The 25,990-nt window shown below is 43.8% G+C and overlaps 1 protein-coding gene across 1 annotated transcript in view; it reads left to right on the top strand.

Moving 5' to 3' along the window:
- Nucleotides 1-25,673, top strand: part of NCS1 (neuronal calcium sensor 1) — a 93,173-nt gene extending 67,500 nt beyond the window's left edge. The window contains exons 3-8 of the mRNA XM_072632713.1: nt 8,147-8,285; nt 9,733-9,811; nt 10,673-10,761; nt 11,399-11,476; nt 13,139-13,256; nt 17,096-25,673. Coding sequence (XP_072488814.1) covers nt 8,147-8,285; nt 9,733-9,811; nt 10,673-10,761; nt 11,399-11,476; nt 13,139-13,237 — 484 coding nt within the window. The 3' untranslated portion in view covers nt 13,238-13,256; nt 17,096-25,673. The remainder of the gene's footprint in view (nt 1-8,146; nt 8,286-9,732; nt 9,812-10,672; nt 10,762-11,398; nt 11,477-13,138; nt 13,257-17,095) is intronic.
- The last annotated feature ends 317 nt before the right edge of the window (nt 25,674-25,990 follow it).

Genomic DNA, 25,990 nt, shown 5'->3' on the forward strand with positions numbered 1-25,990 from the left:
CAAGTCACTTAACCCTATTTGCCTCAGTTTCCTCATCTGTAAAATGAGCTAGAGAAGGAAATGGGAAACTACTCCAGTATCTTTGCCAAGAAAACCCTAAATAAGGTCATGGATACAACTGAAATGACACAACAGCAACACGGAGACTTTCTTCTTATCAATGGCCTCTTAAATGTAATGGAATCTCTTAGTCAAAGGGTATGGACACTTTGGCCATTTAATTTGGAGCATTTTTTTCATATAGTTGTTAATAGTTTATCTGTCGGTGAATAGCTTCTGGTGGAGCCAGAAACACAGGTCTGCCTTCAAGGAACTCACATCCTAATAGGTGAGAAAACATGGCAACTGACTGTGTACCTACAAGATATATGCACGATTCAAATAGGAGTAACCTCAGAGGGAAGGCTCTAGCAGCAGGTACTGGGGAAGGGGCACCCAGGAAGGCCTACAGAAGGTGGGATTGGAACTGAGCCTTGAAAACATCTAGGGAAACCAGGAGGTGAAGGGAAAGCATTCTCAGAATGAAGGGGCAGCTAGCATAAAAAACCTGGCATGAAAATGGGCAGAAATGAAGTGTTGTGTGTGAGGAAGAACAAATTAGCTGGTGTAAATGGAGTACATGAAAGGGGAGTGAAGTGTCTGAAGCCTGGAAAGGTGGAAAAGGGCTACTACCCAGGACCTTGAGGCCACATAGGGCCTTCCAGGTCCTTCGGTTCAGCCTTTTGACTGAGTCCAAGTTTTACAGAACGAATCCTTTTATGAAGGGGATTTGTTCTGTGAAGTTTGGATTCAGTCAAAGGGTTGCACTTGAGGACCCAGAGGGCCACATGTGGCCTTGAGACTGCAGGTTCCCAACCCCTGGGCAAGGTTGTGCAGTACTTTAAAAGCCTACCTTTATATTTAATACTAGCGATAATAAGAAGCCACTGAAGATTATTGAGTAGGAGGCGACATGGTCACGTCTAGGGAACATTCCCTTGGTAGCTAGTGGAGGATAGATTGTAGTGCACAGAGACATGAGGCAGGGAGACCAATCAGAGAGCCATTTCAGGGCAGCTTAGATGACGTGGTGGCTAGAACACCGGCCCTGGAGTCAGGAAGACTTGAGTTCAAATTTGGCCTCAGATACTTGATACTTACTAGCTGTGTGACCCTGGGTAAGTCACTTAACCCTGATTGCCTTTAAAGAGAGAGAGAGAGAGAGAGAGAGAGAGAGAGAGAGAGAGAGAGAGAGAGAGAGAGAGAGAGAGAAAAGGCGATTGTGAGAGTCCAGGCAAGAGGAGATGTGGGTCTAAACTCCAGTGGCGGCTGGCTGTGTGTGTACGTGTAGAGAGAAAGGGATGTGTAGGAGTGATATTGTAAAGGTAGAAATGTCAAGATCAAGTGACTACTGGATACGTGGGGTGAATGTGAGTAAGGAGTCAAGAATGGCACTGACTGTGACCCTCAATCACTGGGAGGGTGATGGTGCCCATTGCAATGACAGGTGAGTTGGAAAGAGGAGCAGGTTTGGGGAAGAAAGAATGTTTTAGACAATGAATATGAGAATGCTCCCAGACAGTTAAGATGAGATATCCAGGAGGCAGGTGATGTAGGACTGGAGGCATCTAGAGAAGGGATGCTCAAGGAACTGGAAACCATTCTCTGTGAGGGTTAGTTGGTGGGGACTGGGGATATTTGGGGGAAGCACAGAAGACTTTGGGGAAGAGTAGGGAAGAGCATTGAGAGGCTTATTTGTTTGTCATCAGAGGGCTGAACTAGGAGCATTGAGTAGAAGTGGAGGCTGCAGAGAAGTGTATTTGGACTTGGTGCAAGGAAAGAAGGGCCAACAATTATAACCATGGGAGAGTGAAAGGGTTGCCTTGGAAGGTGACAATAATAATCATGGCTATTTATACTAATAATATATAACATATTAAGAATATTAATTATATTAATAATATAAAATGACTGCCATTTATATTAATAATACATTATACTAATAGTAATATTATTATAAGTGATCCTTTAAAGTTTACAGAGCACTTAAAATCTCTTTTGATTCTCACAAAGGCCCTGTGAAGTAAATGCTAGAGTTGTTATTATATCCATTTTACAGATGAGGAAAATTGAAACTGATAGAGGTTAAGTCTCTTCCGTAGCTAGTAAGTAGGTGTCTGAGACAGTCAAACCCAGGTTTCCTGTCTGGTAGGTTCCCCATCATTGATGATCTTCAGGTGGAGGCTGGGGACTCATGCTAAATAGCCTCTCTGGTGCCTTCAAAATCTGTGACCTGATTGAAGGGTTCCTGGGAAGGGGCACTGCTGTCTGTTTCCTTTATGACACTCACAGTGACAGAGCTTGATACCTTGCCAATCACATCTTGAAATTTAGAGTGTGGTGATTAAATACCCTAATTGCCAGCTTGGGTTGTGAATAATAATAACATGCTAATTCAGCTAGTTTCTCCCCCTCCCTCCCCTTCCCTTCCCCCAGACGGTTACATGAGTTCTGCTGATGATACAGGAATGTAGTCATTTTCTCTTCTTGCTTCAGGAAAGCAGAAGAAAATGGATAATAAACTACCCCAGAGTCAGGATGGGCAAAAGTGGGAGAGAAGAGGTGAAGAGCAAAGCTAGCTTTGGACCTCTGGCCCTGTGGGATGTCTCTGTTCCAGAGGGCAGTCAATGTGGCCTAGGAGGCTGGGGGAGTTTAGGAGATCGAGCCTAGGTTTGTAGTCATGAGATCTGGGTTATAGTCCTAGCCATCACTAAGTTAATATGTGACAATGAGGAAGACACTTTTCTCTCTGAGCCTCACTTCCCCCCATCTGTAAAATAAAAGTTTGGGTCAGATAATCCCTAAGGTCCTTTCTAGCTTTTAATTCTATAACCCTCTTAGATTTCAGGGGTCTGAAGTGAGCATGCCACAAAATACAGGAAGAATGTCAGAGTGGAAAGGAATCATCTAGTCTGATGCCCCCATTGTACAGGGGAACAAACTTCACCTTAGAGAAGGGAAGGGTTTGGCTCAATATCTCCTAGCTAACATTAGAGAATGAGAGAGAGAGGGGAGAGAAAAAGAGAGAGAGAGAGAGAGAGAAAAAGAGGGAGGGAGGGAGAGAGAGAGAGAAAGAGAGAGCGAGAGAGACAGAGGGACAGAGAGAGACACACAGAGAGAGAGAAAGACAGAGGGAGAGAGGAGGGAGAGACAGAGGAGAGAGGAGAGAGAGAAAGACAGGGAGAGAGGAGCAAAAGAAAGCAACAGAGAGAGAGAGAGAGAGAGAGAGAGAGAGAGAGAGAGAGGAAGGGAGGGAGGGAAAGGGAGAGAGAGAATGTGTTGGATTGTTTTTCCTGTCTTTTCTCTAATCACTGGACATTAAACTGAAATCTTTGGATGTGCTTATTTAATTGGGAGGTGAGAAAGGGAGAGCTTCTGTTGCATCCAGTGCTCAATAGAGGGAACCACTGATGCCTTGTGACCAAATCAAACAGGAGAGTAGTCCAGGTTGATGCATTAGTCTTTTGAGAAATGCTGTGGCAGAGGTGAGGCTAGAACCCTGCCTCTGTGGGGCTGAGTTCAGCTGGATGAGGTGGCTCATTGCGGGAGAAAGAATGCCTCAGGAATCCGTTGCCTGTGAGTGAAGCCCAGAGACAAGGGGGGAAATGCAGGCAACATGAATGGTTCGATAAGCCCTAGATTTCAGTCCTTATTCTGCAACTTATTTTTGTGACCTTGGGAGAATCACTGCTTCTGGTCCTCAGTTTCTTCACCTCAAACATGAAGGGATTGGACTAGATCAGTGTTTCTTGACCTTTTGGTGTTCTGAGCCTCTTTGGCAGTATGGCGAAGCCTTCTCCAAATAATGTTTTTAAATGCCTAAAATAAAATGTATAGGATTATGAAGTAAACTAATTATATGAAAATACAGTTATTGAAATATTTTAGTAAAACAGGTTCACGGAACCCAGGTTGAGAACCCCTGGGTCAAATGAGCTCTGAGGTTCTTTCTGGAAGAGGTGACCGACATTAAGCCATTATCATCTCAATGACAACTGCCAGCCTTTATCTATACAGCGTTTGAATGACCTTCTTCTGCCTATCTGGACTAGCTCCCCTAGTGTACCTGGTCTTGGGTTCCTTGCCAGAAACAGGGGTTGGGCAGCAAATTAGGGGCTGTCTCTCTAGGTATGGTATAGTGTCTATAGTCTGTTTTCTCCTCTTACTTTCCACTTATAGATTAGTACTGGTTAGCCTGCCCTCAGGAAAAAGGTTCTTGACTCAAATCTTTAAACAGTAAACAGGCAGGATCTTTTTACCTCAGTGCTCTCATGGGCCCCTTCCTTACTTGTCAGTCTTCTTACCCTCCTCCCCTCCAACATGTATTGTGCAACTCCAATGACTTGCTATCACCTCATGGTCTAAAAGGAAATTCTCTGGCATTCAAAGCCCTTCAGAATCTAGCCCCATCTTCTTACACCTTACTCCCTGCCTTGTAACTTTTGATGCAGTGACACTGGCCTCTTTGAAGTTCCATGAGTAAGACTCTCCATCTCAGGCATTTTCTCTGGCTGTTCCTCTTGCCTGGCTCTTGCCTCCTTATCTCTGCCTCCTGGCTTCCTTCAAACCTCAAAAAACATCTTCTACAGTTTGCCCAGCCTTCTTAATTATGGTGTCTTCCTTCCCTCTGTTATTTTTTCCTATTTATTCTGTATGTGGCTTATTTGTAGGTAGTTATTTGTTTTCTCTCCTGTTAGTTTGTGAGCCCCATGAGGACAGGGACTATCTTTTGCCTTTTTGTATCCTTAGCCCTTGGCACAGGGCCTGGCACATAGTAGAGACCTAATACATGTTTATTGATTGATAGATCTAGAACTACTTTGTGTGCTGTTTGCTAGAATAATGGTCATTAGCACTTATAAAAGGCATTAAGGTTTAATAAATGCTTTACTCGTGTTAGCTCATTTTTTCCCTTAGGATAACCCTGTGATATGCTTGTGCTCTTATTATCCCCATTTTATAGATGAGGAAACTGAAGTAGAAGTTAAGTGACTTGCACTGGGTCTCACAGCTAGTAAATGTTTGAAAGGAAATTTGAACTCAAGTTCTCCTAATTTCAACAGTATTCACTGCACCCTAGCTGCCTAGAAAGGTGTTGTATGGATAGCCAGAAAGATAGACAGATAGAGACAGAGTATGGCATGGTGGGGGACTCTGGTTTCCCTAGGGCTCAACTAGGTGTGAAAAACCTGGGTTCTAATCTCAATTCTTCCACTACCTGGCCCACAGCAAGTCACAAAGCAGTTTAGGACTGTTTCCATACCTATATAATAGGGATGATGGCACCCTTAGTCTTTTATTACCAAGGCTGTCAAGGATGTAGATTAATGCCATTGCAAAACTAACGAGTCTAGGAGATTGGAATCCCCAGGAGGGAATTTACAATCCATTTGGGCTGTCTGATGTGATGAGGATACTCTAGGTGGTAGCAAGGTAAATCCATGGGTGGGTCCTTCCTTCAGTGGGGTTCTGCTTTCTCTGCCTGACTCCTCTTCTGTTAGGCAGTCAGACCCCCCTCACGGGTTACTGGTCCTTCTTCATTCCTGGACAGTCCCCCAGGCCTACCCGAGCCTATTCTCACCCCAGGAACTTGGTGGGTTTTTAAGTGCCTGCAGTTAAGGGATATGAAGATATTCTTGAGCACATTTTAAAAGACTCTGTCTCTAGAATAATATCTTTCTTGAGCATCACTCCTCGTTTTGGACCAATGTCATGCTGACCAAACCCTTGGATTGGCCCTTACCCACAACCTGAAGTGGCCAAATCTTCCTATGACTTTGACTCTGCCTTAATGTCACTCCTTGACCCAGCATCCTATGCTCTGGGGAATGTCTCAGACACTCCTGAAATATGAGAATCCCAGAAGAGTGTCAAAATTTCTGAGCAGAAAGGGCCCTTAGAGGTCATCTGAACCAGTTAGTCATTCAAGGAACATGTATGAAGTGCCTGCTGTGTGCCTTGGAAGGGCAGCTCAGGCAGAACTGCATCCTCCATGTACTGATCGTGTGATTCTGGCTAAGGCCCTGAGCTTCTCCAGTGGCCCCACATAATTTTCTAAGTTGCAGGGCAGGTGCTGATGAACATTTTTACTTTCCTTATCTGGGAGTTCGCTATGCTAAGGGAATCACAGAGGGGTGTGTGTGTTGTGTGTGTCTGTGTGTGTTTTAATTAATGTACAAATATGTACTAAGCACTTACTTTGTATTCAGCTTTGAGTTGGCCATTATCGGGAACCAAAGAAGAGATAGTCTTTGTTCTTGAGGTGCTTCCACTTTAATTAGAAGAAGTCTCAGATGTGTAGTTCTTAGAGAATGATACAAGACAGAATATAATTGAGCCCAGTTAGTGTTTTAATTGGATTTGTGGATTTATACGCAGCTCAAGAACATGTCTGATTTCAGAAAGCCATGCCCATTTTGACAAATGCATTTGTCCTTTGATCTCCAGGGATCTGAGAGTGACTTAGAGGCTTAGGAGAAAAGGGAAGCAGGCCTTTGACATTCTGGGGAGGCTGCTCTAGGTTTCTCTGGTGCCTTTTGCCAGGCACCCATGGCATTAATGATGGAGGGTGAGTGGGTGACCACAGGGGTCATCTCTACCCATCGGCAACCTCATTCAAGGCCCTGAGGTGTATCAGCCTCCATCCTGCCACCGACTGAGAACTCATACTGTGTTTTCCAGAGAGAAGAAATTTCCTCTGGTGGTGATGGGAAATATGCCACCTCATCCCCCCACCCTGGTAGCTGTATGGGGGTGGGGGTGGGGGGAGCAGGGGGTGAGTGATCAGAGCAGGAATGTGGGTCTGTACCAGCTGCTGGTGCCATATGGATACCACCTACCAGCAGTATCAATCTTCTCATTGGAGCTTGCTGGCTGCAGAACCCTGAGGGAATGTGAGGGGATTATTAAAGAAAGGGAAAACAAAGTCATTACCTTCCATAAGTGTCCTTGTGGTCTTCAAAGTAGAGGTCATGATTTAACCCCAAGGATTGTGTGAAGGTGGGAAAATGGGTTGCAGCCCACTCTTCCTGCAACAGCCAATCAAGGAACTTGTCTCCAGCACAGCTATTCTTCTGCCTTTCACCTGTACAGTCCAGTGCTCTCCTACTCTTTCTCCTCCAGCCTCTTTGCAAGCTCCCAGCCTTCTTAAGTCAGTCATTGGCTCTTCAGGGCAGTTATAACCTCTGCTCTCCCACAGCAGCTATACAGGAACCACTAGGAAAATCATGCTCCCAACCCTATCCCAGCATATCTACTAGAGGAAAAATAATATTGAGGAGGAGGAAAATGATAACCACTACTACTACTACTACTACTACTACTACTACTACTACTACTACTACTACTACTACTACTACTACTACTACTACTACTGATAGGGGGTGTAAAATTAATTTTTTTCTCTTTTACTTCCAAATCTAAGATTTGTTGATAGGAACGTACTGGTTTAGAGGAGTTGAGACTTGGGTTCCAGTCTCAGCTCTATCACTAGCTAGCTGTCCAACTTCGATAAGCTACTCTTTGTGCCTCAGTTTCTTCCATTGTCCAAGTTTTGCTTTACTTACCTCCCAGAGTTGTTATAAGGCTAAAATAAAGCAACAAATATAAAAGTATTTTTTATAATGAAAAGTAGACAATATACAAAGGTCGGGTGGTATTAGAATCTTAGGATCCCAGAGCTGGAAAGGATCTTAGAGCACTGAATGGTGGAACTGAAAGAAGACTTAGATATAGAAACACAGAAAGAGCTGGGAGGGGAGGGACTTTAGAATACAAAACCTGGAACCATGGGAGCTGGGGGGGACCTTAAGACACAGGATATCAGAATTGAGAAGGAGGTTAGAATATAGAATGTTAAAGCTGAAAGGATGTCAGCGTTCATCTCAGTTAATCCCTTCATTTTCGAAATTGGGAAACTGAGGACCATGAGAGGGATGCCTAAATTGGAGGATACACAGATAGCAAGTAGCAGATCCAAGACAAGAAGCTAGGGTTCAGGCCACTTATTATCATACAAGCTGTTTCTCAGGTGCTGGAGATATGGGGTTCTTTACTGGAGGACGATGTAAGCGTCTTGTTCCTTACCTTTCTCTCCTCCGTTCCTCAGGTACAAAGGCTTCATCAAGGACTGTCCCAGTGGTCAGTTGGATGCTGCAGGATTCCAGAAGATCTACAAACAATTCTTTCCCTTTGGGGACCCCACCAAGTTTGCTACATTTGTGTTCAATGTCTTTGATGAAAACAAAGTGAGTTTTAGTGATGGATGGTGCTACGCCAGCCTCCAAGGTCCCAGGAGCCACCTCCCCCACACCACCAGGCTCCACACTTCATCTCCTCCTCAAATGCTAACTCAACACCCACTCTCTCACTGCTAACTTGCCTTAGTGGGGAAGACACACATATACACACACAACCACCCCTGAACTTTCCCTTCTCTGGTTAGGAGAGGCAGATAGATGTAGGCATGAAGTAAGGAAAAACTTCCTAACAATTAGAGCTATCTAAAAGTGGAATAGGTTGTCTCACGAGACAGTGATAGGGTTCCCCTAACTTGGGTCTTCAGACAAAGGCCAGATGACTACCTATTGGGGATATTGTAGAAGAGATTTCTGTTTGAGAATGGATCGGAACGCAAGCCTTTCTCACTCCAGATTCACCGTGCTGCCTCTGGTTCTCTTCCCCAGAGTTCCCTTTTTATTATATAATTCTCTCTCCTCTCATTTCATACTTTCTTATTGAGACCTGGGCCTGAGTGTCATTCTGTCCTTTTTCATTTTTACTGGTGCCCTTCTGCTAGTCATCCGGTCTTATTGGATTATGGAGTCCTTTGAGAACTTTCAGTCTGTGCCTGGAAGCTAAGCCTGCTAGGAGGTGACCCAAGAGCAGCTTGCCATTCCTGGCCATGGCCATTACTCACAGTCCCAACACCTCGCTGAGGAATTCTTCCCCAGCACTTATACACGACTAAGAGTCAGGTGGATCTGGGTTGGCTGTGTGATCTTTGACAACTCCTTTCCCCTCTCTGGGCTTCAGTGTTCCCATTTGTAAATGGTGGACTTGGACTAGATTATCTTTAATTCGTTGTTATTATTGAGTTGTTGTTTAGTCATGTCCAACTCTTTGTGACCCCATTTGGGATTTTCTTAGCAAAGATACAGGAGTGGTTTGCCATTTCCTTCTCCAGCTCATTTTACAGATGAGAAAACTGAGGCAAACAAGGTTAAGTGACTTGTCCAGGGTCACACGGCTAGTAAAGTAAGTGTCTGAGGCCAGATTTGAACTCAGGAAAAGGAATCTTCCTAACTCCAGGCCTGGTACTCTATCCACTGCACCACCTCCCTGCCCAGATTATCTCTAACGTCTCTTCTAAATCTAAGATTCTGTAATTCTAAGATGAGAGAGATTACTATATGTTACTGACCCCTAGTGACTGGGATTTCTGTGTGTATATTTATTCTGTCACATTCATTCACCCCTTCCTCTGATTCCTTACACTCATTTATCATATCTAACACTTTTGCTAAGCTATTTTCTATAGCAGAAATGAATAGTACTCTCCTTCAGCTTCCTCTCCCTTCATACTTTTATCTCTTTTTTCATCCTCTTTCTCTTCTTTCCCTCCCCAACTCTCCCCTTCCCTCCATCAGAGTGAGAAAACTCAACTGATGAGTGTGTAATGCCTTCTCTTGTCAGGATGGGAGGATAGAATTCTCAGAGTTCATCCAGGCACTGTCGGTGACCTCTCGAGGGACCCTGGATGAGAAGCTAAGATGTAAGTTCCTTTGCCATCAGGTAATCATTCAGTTGGGGACCCTGCAATGTATATATTTCTCTACTGGGTATCAGGGAGGAATATAGAGAAGAATAGACAGGATTCAAGTCTTTATAGGGCATACCTCCTTGGAGGGGAGATAAGGCATATATCTGAAAAGATAATGGACAGCATTAGGCTGTCCAGCAAAGCATTATATGTTGAGTTCAGAAAAGGGGAACATCCCTAGGAGCTGGACTGGCCAAGGAAGGCTTTTTGGAGAAGCTTAAGTAAGTCCAGAGGCATGGAAGGAAAGATAGCTAGAGAAGGACAAAGGGCATTCCAGTCTTCCCCTTGCCTTGGCTACAAGAGGCAGCTAAGTAGTATAACAGATAGAGTTAGGAAGACCCAGATTTAATCCCACTGCTGACACATACTCATTCTGTGACCCTGACCAACTCACTTAGCCTTCCTATGTCTCAGTTTCCTTATCTGTAAAATGAAGTAATTGGACCTGATGATCTTCAGTGTTCCTCCTAGGTCTAAATATTATCTTGTGATCTCTGGTAGGTAATACATCATCTGGGTATGAATCCTAGGGTACCCTCAAAAGAGAATGTGAGTTTGAGAGCCAGGGCTGAGTTGAGGTGCTGCTCCTGACACTGACATGCTAGGTGGTTCAGCACAAGCCCCACTCAATTCACGAAGGAATCACTTTTCCTGTCTGCAAGATGGGGAATAAATGGGCTTTCTCCCTCTCTTTGTCTCTGTGACATGGGTGGGGGCAAGAAGAATCAATTATATATTCAACTCACTTCCATTTTTGCTGGAGAGAAGGAATGAGGAGATCCTAAGGATGATGTCCAATGTCTCCAATTTCAGGGGCATTCAAGCTCTATGACTTGGATAATGATGGCTACATCACAAGGAATGAGATGCTGGACATTGTAGATGCCATTTACCAGATGGTGGTAAGAAGGGTTTGACCATGGGATGGGCATGTAGGTGGTGAGAAACCCAAGGAGAGGATTTGGAGAAGGGATAGATTTCGTTCACATGATAAGTAACATCTTATATGGAGAGTCTTTCAGAAAAATAGGACCCTCTCTTCCCCTCTGAAACTGTAGTTGTTATGTGATTCACCATCTGGAGAGGTGGAAGCCAAAGATCTCCATGGAAGTAGAGAAAGTTGGTTGCGGGAGGGTATAGTCCAGAAAATGTCTGTTGTGTATCCAAAAATAAAAATAGTGGGAGTAGATACTGAGGTGAGAGAGGGGAATGCTGGCATAATGGGTACCCTGGAGCTGGGCGGTGGCAGTATGGTGTGGGAGAGTTGGCACTGAATTCAAAGGCAGAAGACCTTCCAACTTGCTCTGTGACCTTGGGTAAGTGATGCTTCCCAAGTTGGTCTCTGTTTTGCCCATGTGAGGGTTGGATTACATGGTCTCTAAGGTTCCTTGTGGCTCAATGACTCTTTGGTGCTCAGCTGGAAAAGAAATTAATAGCATCTCTTACTGCTTAGCCAAGACTGTAAAAACAACTTGCATTGGCACCAAAGCAGGAAGTGGACAATATTTAGCCCCACTGTCCTTATCCCTTTCTTATTAGGGTAACACTGTGGAGCTTCCAGAAGAGGAGAACACCCCAGAAAAGAGGGTAGATCGGATCTTTGCCATGATGGACAAGGTGAGATGGTTGAGGTGTGATACTGCATCCTTCTAAATCCTTTGGATGCCCAGGGCTAAGTGTTACTCCAGGTCAGGAAGGAGAATAGGAAAAATAGTAACATTTAACTGGAAAGAATTGAGAAGGCTACATGCATCGACAGACTTTAGTGTGTCTTTGTTTGGGAGGAAATGGCCAAAGTAAGGTATTAAGGAAAGAGAGGGAGGATATCATCTATATTTACCTTCCTCTTTGCATATTCCCCCTTAAGTAGGTGTCCAAAGCAACTCCTAGTTTCATGGATTTAGAGCTAGAAGGGATCATAGTTTGCATTTTATCTCTCTGAAGTTTATAGGCAAAGAAACAGGCTCAGAAAAAATTGACCAGGGTCACAAAGGTGGTAAGTGATGAAGCCAGGGGCACCTCATCTTCATGAGTTCAAATCTGGCCTCAGACACTCACTAGCTCTGTGACCCTGGGCAAGTCACTTGACCCTGTTTGCCTCAGTTTCTCACCTGTAAAATGAACTAGAGAAGAAAAGGGCAAAGCACTCCAGAATCTTTGCCAAGAAAACCCCTAATGGCATTACAAAGATGTGATTGAAATGACTGAATAACGACAGTGAAGCCTGGATTTTAACCCAGGTCTCCTAAATCTAAACCAAGGCTCATTTTCTTTCTACTATGATCCTCTTCCTCTCCCTTCCTTCTCTCTTGCATTTCCTCCTCTACCTTACAACTACCAGTGACCCCAAGCTCCTGCACCTTGAGCCTGACCCCACGGTTTATTAGGAAGGACACCAGACTGGAAGACATGAGGTCTTGGTCCCAGTTCCAGTTTTGTGACTAGCCCTGTGTCTGACCTTCAGCTAGTCATCTTTTTTTGAGTCATTGGAGTTTCCCCACTGTAAAATAAACAGGTTGGATTGTTTCAACTTTAATATTCTATGGATCTATGAGTTAATGAGACCAGGGAAAACCACAGGGCTGGGAATTGCAGACCAAAACATCTCCCTCTGTGGATTAGCCACAAAAACCTTCTGTTACTATCCTGGCTTCCCCCCTTCTCCTTCTCCCTCCCTATCCTCCAGAGCAGGTCTGAGTACCACCTACTCACCATCAGGTTTAGGGAATGCAAATTCATGTTCAGGAAACTGAATCTACCAGGAAAAGATAATCACCTAAAACATCCATCCCCAAGCTGAATAGAAATGATTTGGATTTTAGCCATTGTTTGGGATTATTCAGTTGATTATTTGTATGAAGAGTTAAGGGATAACTAACTTTTTCCATCTCTGAATGTGAATGATCTAGTGTTTGAAGGAGCCTCTGACCCTTGATATGATACAATGAATCTGAACATTAGTCTGATTGACAGACCCAAGACCAGTGGTTCTTAACCTGGGTCCATGAGTAGATTTCGGGGGGGTCTGTGAAGTTGGCTGGAAAAAAAATCACATCTTTATTTTTAAAAATGAATCTCGAAATGCAATTCGGTATTTCCTTCAATTATTTAAAAACATTATTTTGTGAAGGAGTCCATAGACTTCACCAGAATGTCAGAGGGGTCCAGGACATACAAAAGGCTGTGGACCCCTTCCCTAGACCCATCCCAGGTTGGGTAGCTGGGGTTGGGTGGTGTTTAGACATGGAAAACTCCCAGTACCTTCATCTCTCCTTCCAGAATTCAGATGGAAAGCTGACACTGCAGGAGTTCCAGGAGGGCTCAAAGGCTGACCCTTCCATTGTCCAGGCACTCTCCCTCTACGATGGGCTTGTATAGTCCTAGGGCCAGAGCAGGGGTAAGTATGGGCCATGTAGGCAACATTGGTCCAAGGGCTGAGGATCATTATGTACTGGAAGGAGAAGAAAAAAAGCTCAGACACAGATTGTCTGGACCCTGATTCTTCCCCAAGAAATTATGGGTTGAAGAGAGGCCAGGGTGTTATTCATCCCATCTTTCAGTAATAAGTTTAATGTCTAGCAATAGCTAAGTTGCAAAGACCTCCTTCCCAGCTCACATAAGTATCATTATTTTCTTTTGATTATTTAGGCAGATATAATGTAAGTTCAGTATAATAATATTGTACAGTCATTTGTTATTCAGATAGATTTTTCCCTCTTTCTCTCTTCCCTGTCCTTTAAAAAAATTAATTTAATTTTTTCAGTGAACAAAGCTCTATTTCTCTTCCTCCACCCCCTCACATATTGGAAAAAAGGAAAAGAAAAAATAAAACCTTTGTAACAGATATATATAGTCAAGCAAAATAAAATCTTGCATTAGTCATGTACTATTATACTATATATATGTATATATGTATATATATATATGCACAGATATACACACATATATGGATAGATAGGTAGGTAGGTAGCAGCTTAGTGGCACAGTGGATAGAATACCAGACTTGGAGTTAGGAAGGCTGTCTTCCTGTTAGGAAGTTAGGAAGATCATCTTCCTGAATTCAAATCTGGCCTGCCTCAGACACTTACTAGCTGTATGACCTTGGTCAAGTCACTTAACTCCTATTTGTCTCAGTTGCTCACCTGTAAAATGGGGACATAATGGAGAAGGAAATGGCAAACCACTCTAGTATGTCTGCCAAGAAAAACCCAAATGGGGTCACAAAGAGTTGGACACCACTAAAGCAACTGAACAACAAGAACAAATACATACATACATATGTATATACATACATACATTCTATCCCTTGGAGTCTATCGTCTGAGGTAGGCGGTGTCATGATTTCTATGGAGTTGTGGTTGGTCATTGAGTTTGTTAATAAATTTTCAAGTCTTTCAAAGTTATTCGTGTTGCAGTTTTGCTGATACTACATAAATTGTTGTCTTGGTTTCATCCTTTTTTTCTCTCTTCATCTTCTTTCTATTTTTCCTTCCTAATTTCCTTTCCCTTCTTCCCTGTTTCCTCTTCTCTATCCTTCTCTTGTCTTTTCATCTTCCTTTTCTTTCTCTACTTCTTTTTTCTTCCTCTTAAGCTTTCTTTTCTCCATTTCCCCCCTTCTTTCTCTGCCTGCTTCTTTTTCATTTCTTTTTCTTCTTGACCTCTTCTTTGACCTTTCCTGTCACCATCATAATCCATTGAGAATTTAGAAATTTAGAAATACACAACAGAAGGGGCCTCTGCAGGTCATTTAATTTAGCACCCTGATAATAGGGCAAAACAAGGCCTAATGAGTTTTGGGGTGGATTCCCCCTTTGAACAGACCACCAAGAGCATTCTTAACAGATAGCTTCAAGAAGAGAGGACCTGGTGTGTTTGTAGAAAGAAGGGTCAAAAAGACAAGGCATTTATTAAGCTCTTACTATGTGGCATGTGCAGAGTGCATCAGGGATTGCTCCAGTACAATATAACACTCCCACTCCACTCTTTTCCAAGGAGAGACACAGACTGTGGAATAAGTGAGATTAACTAATTAGTCTAGCATTCTCTCCCTTCTCCCATTCTTAAATCTAAATTCCTTGTCTGGCAAGTCTCTGCTTGTGTCCTGGCAAAGCACCTCTTTTGAACCGAACTTCAGCTGGGTTTTTTGAGGATCTTGTGGGAACCTGGGGAACCTGGAAATCCTTCCCACCTGTCCTTCTAGAATCCTGTAGCTAGGAGGCTCCTCAGAGTCATTTGGTCCAACTTCCTGCCTTTCAGGACCCCTACATCCCCATGTCTAAACCACTCAGGATTACATGAATGAATGGAAGAATAAATTCATTCAAAAATATCTCTTGGAAAAAAAATAAACAAAAAATCTCTTGTATACTCCCCCTTCTCTCCTCTGACACTGCTACTGCCCTGAGAGAGATCCTCCATCACCTTATATGGCCTGCAGGTGGGTCTTCCTACCTTAAATCTCTCCCCACTCTGGTTCATCCTCCACTCTGATGTCAAATTCATCTTCCTAGAGTGCAGATCTACATTCCCTCATCCTGTGGTTCTCTATCACCTCCAGGATCAAATAGAAAATCTTCTATTTGGTAGTCAAGCCCTTCACAACCTGGTCTCCTCCTCCCTTTCCAATTTTCTTAACTCTTACTCCATATCGCAGATTCTCCCATCCAGTGACACTGACCTCTTTGCTCTTTTTGGAATAAGATATTCCATTTATGGAACTATGGGAATTTTCACTGGCTCTTGTCTATGCCTGGAATATTCTCCCTTCTCATCTCCACCTCCTGGCTCTACTTCAAGTCCTAGCATGCATTTAGGGTCCATCTTCTAAGGGAAGCCTTTCCTGATGTCCCTTAATGCTAAGCCTTTCCTCCTGTTGATTATTTCCAATCCATCCTGTATCTATCTTGTTTATACATTTGTGTTTTCAAGCTGTCTCTCCCATTAGGCTGAAGTCCTTGAGAGCAGGGATTGTCTCTTGTTTTTCTTTGTATCCCCAACACTTAGGAAAGTACATGGTAGGTGCTTAATAAATGCTTGTTGAATAAGCACTGAATGGATGAATGAACAGTTAGTTATTAAGCATTTATTAAGTACTACTCATTGCCAGGCTCTGGGTTAAGTGCTGGAGATTCAAAGAAATGCACAAAGTAGTTTCCTGCACGGTGGCGGTCTGCTGCGGAAGACAACATGCAAACAACTATGTACAGACGTGATGTAGACAGGATAAGCTGAGTGTCGTCTCAGAGTGGGAAGGCACCAAGGTTAAGGAGACTGGGAAAGACTTCTGGCAGAAGGTGGGATTTTAGTTGAGACTTGAAGGAAGCCAGGGAAACCAGGAGATGGCAATGAGGGGGAAGAGTCCCAGACACATGGGCTGGAAAAATATTCATTAAGTGCTTTCTCTGTGCTAGGCACCATGCTAAGCTAAGAGAACACCAATACCAAAATGAGACGGTCCCCTTCCCTCAAGAACCTTGCATTCTAATGGGTGAGATAGCACATATAGGGCAGTGGTCATTAGAGAAAGGGATCTTAGTCTTTGGGATAACAGGGATGGATGGTGACCTATAGAGCAACCAACCAACTTGCCTTTTTTAAAAATGTAATTTTTTTTTTTTGTTTAATAAAAATCAATTTTCTTTCTGTCCCTCACTACCCATGTAACATATCCATAGTCAAGCAAAACAAATTTCCACGTTGGCAATGTCCAAAAATACACGACATGCCTTTTCTAGAAACAATGGTAATGTTGATTTAATTACCAGGCCCCAAGCAGTAGGAGGACAGCAGGGATTAGGGGTATGGGATAAGGAGCGAGGATAGGGCTGGGATTGGCCCAGACCAAAAGATGGTTCAAGTGGGATATTAGAGTTATGGAAGTACAGGTGAGTTTGCACTTACTACTTACAAGTCAAGATAGCTCAGTCCTTGGGTGTGAGTTCCAAAGCTGAGCAGATTAACTGCCCTCCAGAGCATGGGGATCATGATTGATGATTCAGGGCAGCTTTGAGGAAGGTGGCAGGGTAATCCAAGTGGAGATGGTAACTGAAGGAGGTTTAGGCTAGTTTGGGGCAAGCTGGAGATAGAAGGCTAGGTAAGTTTGCAGGCCCTTACTCAACAATAGAATGTGTTTCTTCTCTTCTTAAACGGGAGAGAGTCACTGCAACCCTCTCTCAGTAGCCCATGATGCAACTAGGTGCCTTCTTAACCCTGTCTTCATCTCTCTCTACTTTTCAGATGCCTGCCTCCCTCTGTGCCATCAGACCACCTCAGTAATGAAGCTCGTCCACTTGTCTCTCTCCAGCCTTCCTTTACACACAGCAGGGCTGCACACGAAATGTGAGGTCCCTTTTCCCCATTCCTTCTTACTCTCCGCATCCCCTTACTGTGCCCTGAAGTCACTGTCTCCATTTGCCAACTTCTGCTTGTCGGAGGAAAAACAGCGTCAATTATCAGCAGAACAAGGACACCTACTGCATCACAGAAGAGCCTCATTGTTTTCTCTCTCATGCCCATGCTTTTATTTTTTATTTGGAACAGACATTTTTAAAAATGCCCTTCTGTTCTAGAAAATGTAGACAGAAGAATGATGATGGCTCTGGGTTACTCAGAAAAAAAAGCTCCAGCTTCCTTCCTATTGGTGGCTGGAAAGATTGTTGGGAAGATAAGGCTTTGGTTCTTGGATTGGGCCAGATGTGTTTGGGAGATGATTGATGTTTCTTTGTCATCCAGTCCTTTTAGCAGCAGAACAACCTGCGTGGCTAGGATGATTTATTATTATTAATTTTTATCATTATTTTTTCATGATATCAGTATTGTGTTTTTTTTTTTTGTGGAAAGTGAGTTTTTTTATACATATATATGATCAATATCTTTATTTATTGGTTGTTAACTGTTGCTGCTGTCTGGTATGTCTGAGCCCCAAGTGTCCAGGGGCAAAACGTTTACATGTGCACGCGCGCCCCCCCCGCCCCGCCCCCCCCCCCCCCCCCCCCCCCATGCTCGCTCAGGAGGACGGTGGCCCACAGTGGCCAAGAAGCCAAAAATACTTTCCCAGATACTGTGCTTGGTTTTTGGACTGGGGTTAGGGATGAAATTCTTGAAAGGGTTCTATACCCATCTCTCTTCCAGATGCTTGCTTCCCCATGGCTTTCTCCTTTCCCTTATCCTTCTTCCTTTCTCCTCCCCTTCCCCCAGCATTCTTCTGCACAACTCTCATGCTGATGCTCAGAGAGAGACCCCAGCTGCTTTTGCATTCAAATTTTCATTTGGCCTGGATGCCTTTCTTGCTTCTTGCTTTTGTGTCTTGGGCAAATTAGAGAAATTGAGTTTCTTGAAAGGTTGCACCAAAAAAGACTGTTTTGGGGAAAGAACTCAATGAATTCTTTTAGCAGAGAGTTTAGGGAAAGGGAAATCCATTCACAGAAGAGTGAAGAGCTGCTGTTAGCCAAAAACTTATGTATCCCTCTCCCTTTTGGGAGGCTTGCAAATGATTCCCAAATCTTCTCATTCAGCATATTCCTCCCTCCCCTATCCTTCCTTTCCTGGGGAAAGACGCACAGGAATTTGAATATTTGTAGTCCTCTGGCTCACACATAATAGACATTTACCTAAATGTTTATTGAACTGAGATGTCCTTGGGTCCAGTAGGTGAACAATTCTGGGGAAAAAAAAGATTGTTTGGAGAGGTAGATGCCCATCAATTTGACTCAATTGGACAATCATTTATTTAGCTCCTACTAAGTGTAAGGGTGGGTAGGCCCTGAGAATAGGAAGACAAAAACACAACATTCCTGGTCCTCAAGGGGCTCACATTCTGCTGAGTATCAGGCAACAGCCTTGAATCTCTTGGGGGAAAGCTCTAACCTCTTTCTGGAAGCTGAGAAAAATAGCTAAACCATGATATTCTAGAAAATGTTGCCAAAGCTTTTAGTGGGAAGGACAAACAGAAAACCAGCCAGAGGGTTCCATGGGTGATGCCATGTGACTTTCTGTTTCCTTTGATGTTTGATGAACGTCCTGCCATTTTGTTTTTCCTTTGAGTCTAAAATGGGGAGGATAATGTGTGAGGCCTGGCTGTTCACAGCTGTTAGCACTTTCCCTTAGCCAGATGACTGGGAGGTGTTATGACTGGCCCGTAGGGAGCACGCTTTATAAATTCAGTCCTATTGCAGTGACAATTAATGTCAATCATCCAAGAAGGAGCATCCTGGTCTTTCTGTTTTATTCCCCTACTATCCCTGCCCTGACCAACTACTACAGAGCTGGCCTTGGAAACAATTGGCACCCAGCATGACTTGGTGGACACCTGCCCTTACCTGAAACCCTAGTCCCACTGTGGGCAGATAACCTTGGACATTTTGGAGGCCACATCCTTCCCTCCCTTTCCATAGTTTCTTGTCCCTTCCACCCTTCTCTGACAAAGATATCTTTTGGGAAGGGGCATTCTGATTTTGGTGACTGATCACCCTATCTGAACACTCTGCTATGTCTTCCTTTTGATATCTAGAGTTTTAGAACCCACATAGGGCTCAAACCCAAAGCTTCCCCTACAGTCATGTATCCCCCTGCCCTAAAACCCCAATAATCCTCTTTTTTTGGGGGAGGGGTTTTCCTACCCCCTCCATAATGCCCGTATCTCACTGCTGTTTTGTTGTTTGAATTGCAGCTAGTTTTGATTCCTTTCCTAGATCTTCACCTCTTATTTTACTTCCAGGGAATTGAGGGTGGGATCAGAGGAATCTCATGGCTTCATTCTCTGGTATTTTCAAGGGTCTCCCTTCTTTCTTGGGGAAACAGTATGAAAATTCTTCTTCTACAGTTCAGGCTTTTTCTTCCCTCCCAAGAATGTCAGCATACTTGGGGAGGGGATTGGGTATAAGAAAGTTAGGGAGTAAGTCCTTATTCTCTCCAAACCAAGGAAGACCCTTCCTGGTTAAGTTTCCTCTTTATGCCCACTTCCTAAAGAGCTCTCTTCCCTTTCTCTTGGCTGTGATGCTAGGTAAGGAATCTTCTTCAGCTCAACCTGATGACTTGTTGAGGAATTTCTTGGACCTGAGATTTAAGTAGGCACTGTTGCTTAAGTCTGTATTCCTCCTGACCCATTTTTGGGCTCTCTTAGCTCCCACAGTCATCTCTTAATATCTCTTTGTTGGGCTAGCCATGGAAAGATACTTCTTCCAGCATTCTCCTGAATACTGAAGTTTGGGTTTCTAGGGTTTTTCAATTGGCAAAGACAGCTGGGCTGGGCCAGAGAATTCTGCATGGGAGCAACCTTCTTAAGCTCCCTGACCAGATATTAAGGACAACATGAGACAGAAAATGACCAGTGTCAAGCAGAGAGGCAGTGTCATTTATTGGAAATGAGACTTGAGTTCAAGTTCCATTTCTGCCCTTATTTGCTTTATGATCTTGTGCAAGCTGCTTCCCTTCTCTGGGCCTCAGTTTCCTTTAGGTAAAATGAGGGGGTTGGACTAGACAAATCTTTAAGGTCTCTTCTAGCTCTAAGGTATCATGAGTGAGCTCTGATGTTCTATGAGGTGGAAATTTGAGCTCAGAGTATCAGCACCCACAGAAAATCTAGAGTCATCTCTTGGTGACTTTTCTCTTGTTTTATTCAGTCCTTTGATCCAGGGCTCTACAAGAGAAGTAACCATCAGTCAATAGTATCTGGGTTCTCTGATAGCTTAAGAGAAGCCCCCTCCCTGAAGCTAAGGAATCAGGCCTGTCTTTTCCTTACTGTGCTCTAAAGTCCTTAGTCATGTCTGGGGCCAGATGGGCAGAGCGGGTTATCTATCTGACTTTGGGATTTGATTCTTTCAAAGAGAAGGTGAGCAGCTAGCCAGGGTGGATTATAATTGGTAATAAGGGTAGAAATATTTGTTTTTCCTCACTTCGTCTCCACCCCCACTTCCTCTTTGTGAATTAAAAAAAAAAAGAATCAGCATCTTTCTGGCCCTCTCTGCTCCAAATGCCACTGCAGCGCAGTTTCCTTTGGTGATATTCTCAGCCATGGAAAGAGAGGGAAGCAGCCGACAGGCATGCCGTCTTGCCTCTGATTTCCAACTCTTCATTACTTTTTGCATTTTTCTCTTGGGGACTATATCCACACAAGTAATTGACTGTTGACAAACTGATCTTTAGCAGATGGGTCCCTTCTCCATGTTATTCAGTGTTAGCTGATGGAGGTTCTATATACCAATGTGGTGTTTGATGGAACCTAAAACAGTCCCTGATAACTGTAAATATTTCCTGGTGAATTGGGGGGAAGGGAGGGAATACGCCTTTATATAGTACCTACTAAATTCTAGACACTGTGCTGAGTGCTTACAAATATTATTTCATTTGAATTAAGATTTTCTTGGGATACAATTTCTCCTCGTTGTCCCACCTCAACTAAATCTGGGATGTTTCTTGGAGTCTTTCAATGGCTACTTAGGGACTAGGACCATATATAGATGGCTTCTGAATGGCAAGATTCAGAAAAGTTGGCCTCCATTTCTGCTCCTGAATTGTTCTTGTGAATAATGCTGTGTTTTCCTCTTCTGACCTCTTTGGAAGGGATTCTGTGTGTCATGGCTCATCGGATTGTGATTTTAGAGGAAAGGGAGGGGTCATCTCATTCATGCCTACATACATAAGATCATTTTGTGTCCCATGAGACCTACTTGAGGTACTGGGGGTTAGGACATGGAACCTTGAGAAGTGCACCGTCCCTTTCTTAAGTGACCCAGACAAGTTGTTTGCTTCCCTTTTTCTTTTGCTCAGTTTCCCTATCTGTGAAGTGAGGATGATGCCAATTTGTAGCACACCTTGAAGGAGGTCATGCTGAGTATCAAAGATTTTTCTGAACATTAGGATAAGGATGAGTAGTAGTATGGAGTAAGTCTCTAGAAGGCTCTCCATGCCCTCTTTCCTCTTGCTCTTAGTGACATTCAGGTCCCACAAAGGCAGCACAATCCTTTCCAAGAAGCCCATTCTTATCTAGCTGGTGGGGATGTGGGTCATTCATTATTTCCTTGCTCCAGGTTGTATAGTGAAGGCCCATCTTGATGATGGATCCCCATAGAAAGCATCACTCTATGTATTTCCGTATTATCTTCCACCCCCCACTTAGCCTGGCTCCTTTCTTTTGCAAGTCCTCACAAATCCTTTATTTTGTGCCCCAGCCCCTGAAGGAATTTCTTCTACTTCTACTGTTTTTTCTGCATGTTGCCTGGGCCCATTTCAGAGCTGCTTCTTTGGATCCTGGCCTCTTTGTCCACAAGTGACAAATATCTCTTTCAGTGATGCGCAGATGCCAGGAGGGAACCTTGAACCTCCCGGGTGGGGAAGACTAGAGCTAGTCCCATGTGTTCTATCTAATCTAGCTGAGGACAAGAATTTTAAGATTCTGGGCTATTCTTTGCTGTGTCTGCTCCTACCCCCGCTGATCCCCAGCCCCAATCCCAGCCTTTGTCTCCCAACATGTCTATTTCCTACTTTTGTTGATGGTGACTTATGAGAATTTCCTAATTTTCTAGTGATTGAATATTTAACCATGCAGCATTTCAAATAATGTTAAGACAAATGTACGAATTATTTATACTGACATCTCTTCCTTATGAAATGCTTTTAAGTTTGACAGATGTCAGTCTTTTCTTAAAAGGACACTGTCTCCTTGTTCTAGGAGGTGGGTGCTCATGCTCAGAAACTCCAGGCCAGGAAACAGTTTCTTCCAGAAATCTGCCTCTGCTGTTGACCTAGGAAAAATGAGTCTGAGTTTTGGAGCAGGATGCTGAGACCCTTGTACACTCTCTGGTGGTAATAAATAGTAACTACACCCACTCTTCCAGGGCTCTCCATTCCTCTTAGGGATATATAAGTTGGTCAGCCAGGTGATTTCTGCTGTTTTTATGAACAAAGAAGCAAAGGGTTTGGGTGGGAAGGAGGCTTTGGTTTAAAAATGCTTTAGGCTTCTGGTTCCAGTTTTCTGACAATGTCTCTTTCAACTACTTCTCAACCCACCCTCAGGCCTGCCACCACTCTCCCCACCCCCCCACCCCAGGGGATGTCGGAATTAATTAGCTTATGGTCACTGTGATCTGAAGCCTTGCCCTTTTTTTTAAGATATCTGCAGAACAATTCCAATGATCGATTTTTGAATGAATAAAGTTTTTGTTGAATAATGCAGCTGGTCCCATCTTCTGTTGTATAGCCACAATCAGCCTCTCTACCTGTAGTAATGGACCCACATTAGACCTGCTTGTTTTCTACTTTCTAGAGACGGGGTAAATTCAAGGTAGCCTTCCCTTTTGTGAATTTTCTTCCCTGTTCCTCTTCTTGGAAGATTAATATTAGCATCAGACTTAGGATCATTGGCTCATAGAATCACTGGAGCTGAGAGGACCTCGTGGGTCATCCAACCTCCTCATTTTCCACCGATGTCTTTTGTAGCTAAGACAGTTCACCCTGCGGGGCAACAGTTTCAGAATATTTTGGTTCTAGCCACGGTTCTGCCCACTAGCTTCCTGTGTGACTATAGGCAGGTTCATCATTCCCACTCTCTGAGACACATCTGTCCGATGCCAGTCCTAACCCCAGTCCCACCTACCTCATAGGTTGGTTGTGGGGATCCGCTGAGATGAGATGATGGACAGGAGTGGACACCTTGCAAAGCTGAGAGTGACATGTAAATAGAGAGCATTATGAATTGTGGTTGTTCCCCTACTTAGGAATTTTGTCTTGTTTGGAAACAAATCAAGTAGCTCTTTAAAAGCAGCAAAGTTTCCTGGTGGTGGGTGGGTTTTTCTTTCATTTTTTTTTTTTTTTTTGGTTGGCTTGCTTGCTAGTCTCTGCCTTCTTCCCTGCTGGAGATGCCTTTCTGCCTGGAACCATTTGTATATGTGTGTGTGTATATGTATGTAAGTGTGTGTATGTGTATGTGTGTGTGTGACTGAGTGTGTGTGTGTGTGTGATGAAGATGAAAAGAGGATGTCATGATTGTGAGCTGTTTCCAGTACCTGTTGTTACAGGCTACCAGATGTTACAGATGCTGGATAGTACAGGTGCCTGTGTGGGCCAAATTGCATGCCTCACCCCAACTGCCCCAAACCCTCCCCTGGTGCTCTGTGTTGTATGTTGTCAGTGTTGCACCAATTAAACACACTACCTGGACTGTCCTCTCTTTTCCCTTCGTGTGGACCTGTTGCCTTTGCCTTCTCTTTTTTTATGTTGTTTTTGTTTTGATGTTTTTAAAGGTCTTTTTTTGTGTGTGTTTTTTCCCTCTCTCATGAAATCTTTCTCAGTTCCTTGGGATGTTGTCTGGGTCCAAATAGTTGCCTTCAAAAGAGGACCTGTGGATCAAGAGAAGCCAGATGCTAAATGTCTGCCTTGGTATAGAAGGAGACGGAGTGGACAGAATCCTGGCTCTACTATTCATTACCTGTGTGAGCTTGTTAGTCATTTTTTCTCTCTGGGCCTCAGTTTCCTCATCAGTAAAATGAGAGGGTTGGATGAGATGATCCCTAGAGTTCTTTCCAAATCTATACTTTAGCATGACAGGACACTGGAAACCATGTCCGCTGGCGGACAGAAACCCCCACCAGCCCCCACCAGTAACACTACCCCGAATCTCTGCCACAATAATGTGACCCCAGAATATCTTACCCAAACTGCAGGGAAACAATATCCATACCTCACTTTGTGGGATATAGACATGTCCTGTAGCCCACAGCGGTTTGCCCATTATCAGAATGAAGATGGTAATTGGATAGGCTCCTTTCAGCTTGACTCCTCCATTTTCCCTCTTGGTTTTGGGGTGAGCCTGAGAGTTGAGCTTCATCCTTTGCCACAGAGGATGGAGGCCAGGATTTCAGAGATGCCATCCTGTTCTTTCCCTCCCTCCTCAAGGCCACACATCTTTCTTTTGGATCTGTGGTTTGCCCAGCCTTATGCTGTATAGGCCCCGTAGTAGCCACAAATCAATGTGGCCTCTCATTAAGCAGCTCTCAATCTTGTTGGGGGATACCTACGAGTGAACAAGGAGAGCTAAATTGTGTGGTACAGATAGGTTGGCTGTGGTCACAATTTTCTTGCTTTGGACCAAAGCTCTGAGAGTGAATGTGTCCCTGGAACAACTGAACCAATCACTGAACATCAAAGATTTTGCATCTGAATAAGATAAAATCAAATTAAGATTTAACCCTAGGTATAGCCTCGTTCCCATCACCTGGAGGTCCACTTCTTTTTTTTGGAGGAAGAACAACCCAGAATACCACACCTTAAGCTTGTGTGAATGCGTGTGTGTGTGTGTGTGTGTGTGTGTGAGAGAGAGAGAGAGAGAGAGAGAGAGAGAGAGAGAGAGAGAGAGAGAGAGAGAGAGAGAGAGAGAAAGAGAGAGAATGAGAACCTAAGGAGGAAAATAAGGTTTCGGTATTAGCACCTCTCAGTTGCCAGAAGTTCCCATTTTCTGTAGACAAAAGGGTCAACTGCCCAAGACCAGGAGCCTATATGATACCAGGCTCTTAATGAGACCCCTGGGGGAAAAGGGCATTTGTCAGGCTCCATGAACTCCAGACATAACTTCCACCCCATTCTTTGTTTGATTAATCACCTGGGCAGTCCCAGTAAAGGCCCTTTCCTAACATGGAAAGGGCTGTGAAGATCCCCTATGTGGATGGCCATATATATACTTGCCCTGGGTGAAGGATCTTTGTTTTGTTTTTAAAAAATTTTTTTTCCAAAAATTCAGCTTGTCAAAAATTTGTCAGAGAAAAAGAGAACCCAGTGTTATCTTATAAATCTTCCTCTGATAATAAAGGCTTAAGAAGACGGACTTCATGGTCTTTACACAATGAGTGAAATGTTTGTGAGCTAGAAGGCGACTGACAGGGTGCCACTTGTCTCTGCTCCTATCAGGAGTTGGGGAACCAGTGTGGAAAACAAGCGGGGTAGGGGAAGCATGGTGGGTGGAGCCTTGGGATCAAGCCTCAGCTCTGCTGCATGACTGCATCCACCTCTTGAGTATTCCAAGCAACTCTCATGCTGCCTGTCAAAGAGCAGATGCAGGTCTGTATTGGTAGAGGGAGTTTCTTCACTGAGAATTGCTTAAACCAGTGAAATCACAGATCTTGCATTCCTCCACCCAAAATA

This window comes from Notamacropus eugenii, chromosome 1 (genome assembly GCF_028372415.1).
Source record: "Notamacropus eugenii isolate mMacEug1 chromosome 1, mMacEug1.pri_v2, whole genome shotgun sequence".
NCBI lineage: Eukaryota > Metazoa > Chordata > Mammalia > Diprotodontia > Macropodidae > Notamacropus > Notamacropus eugenii.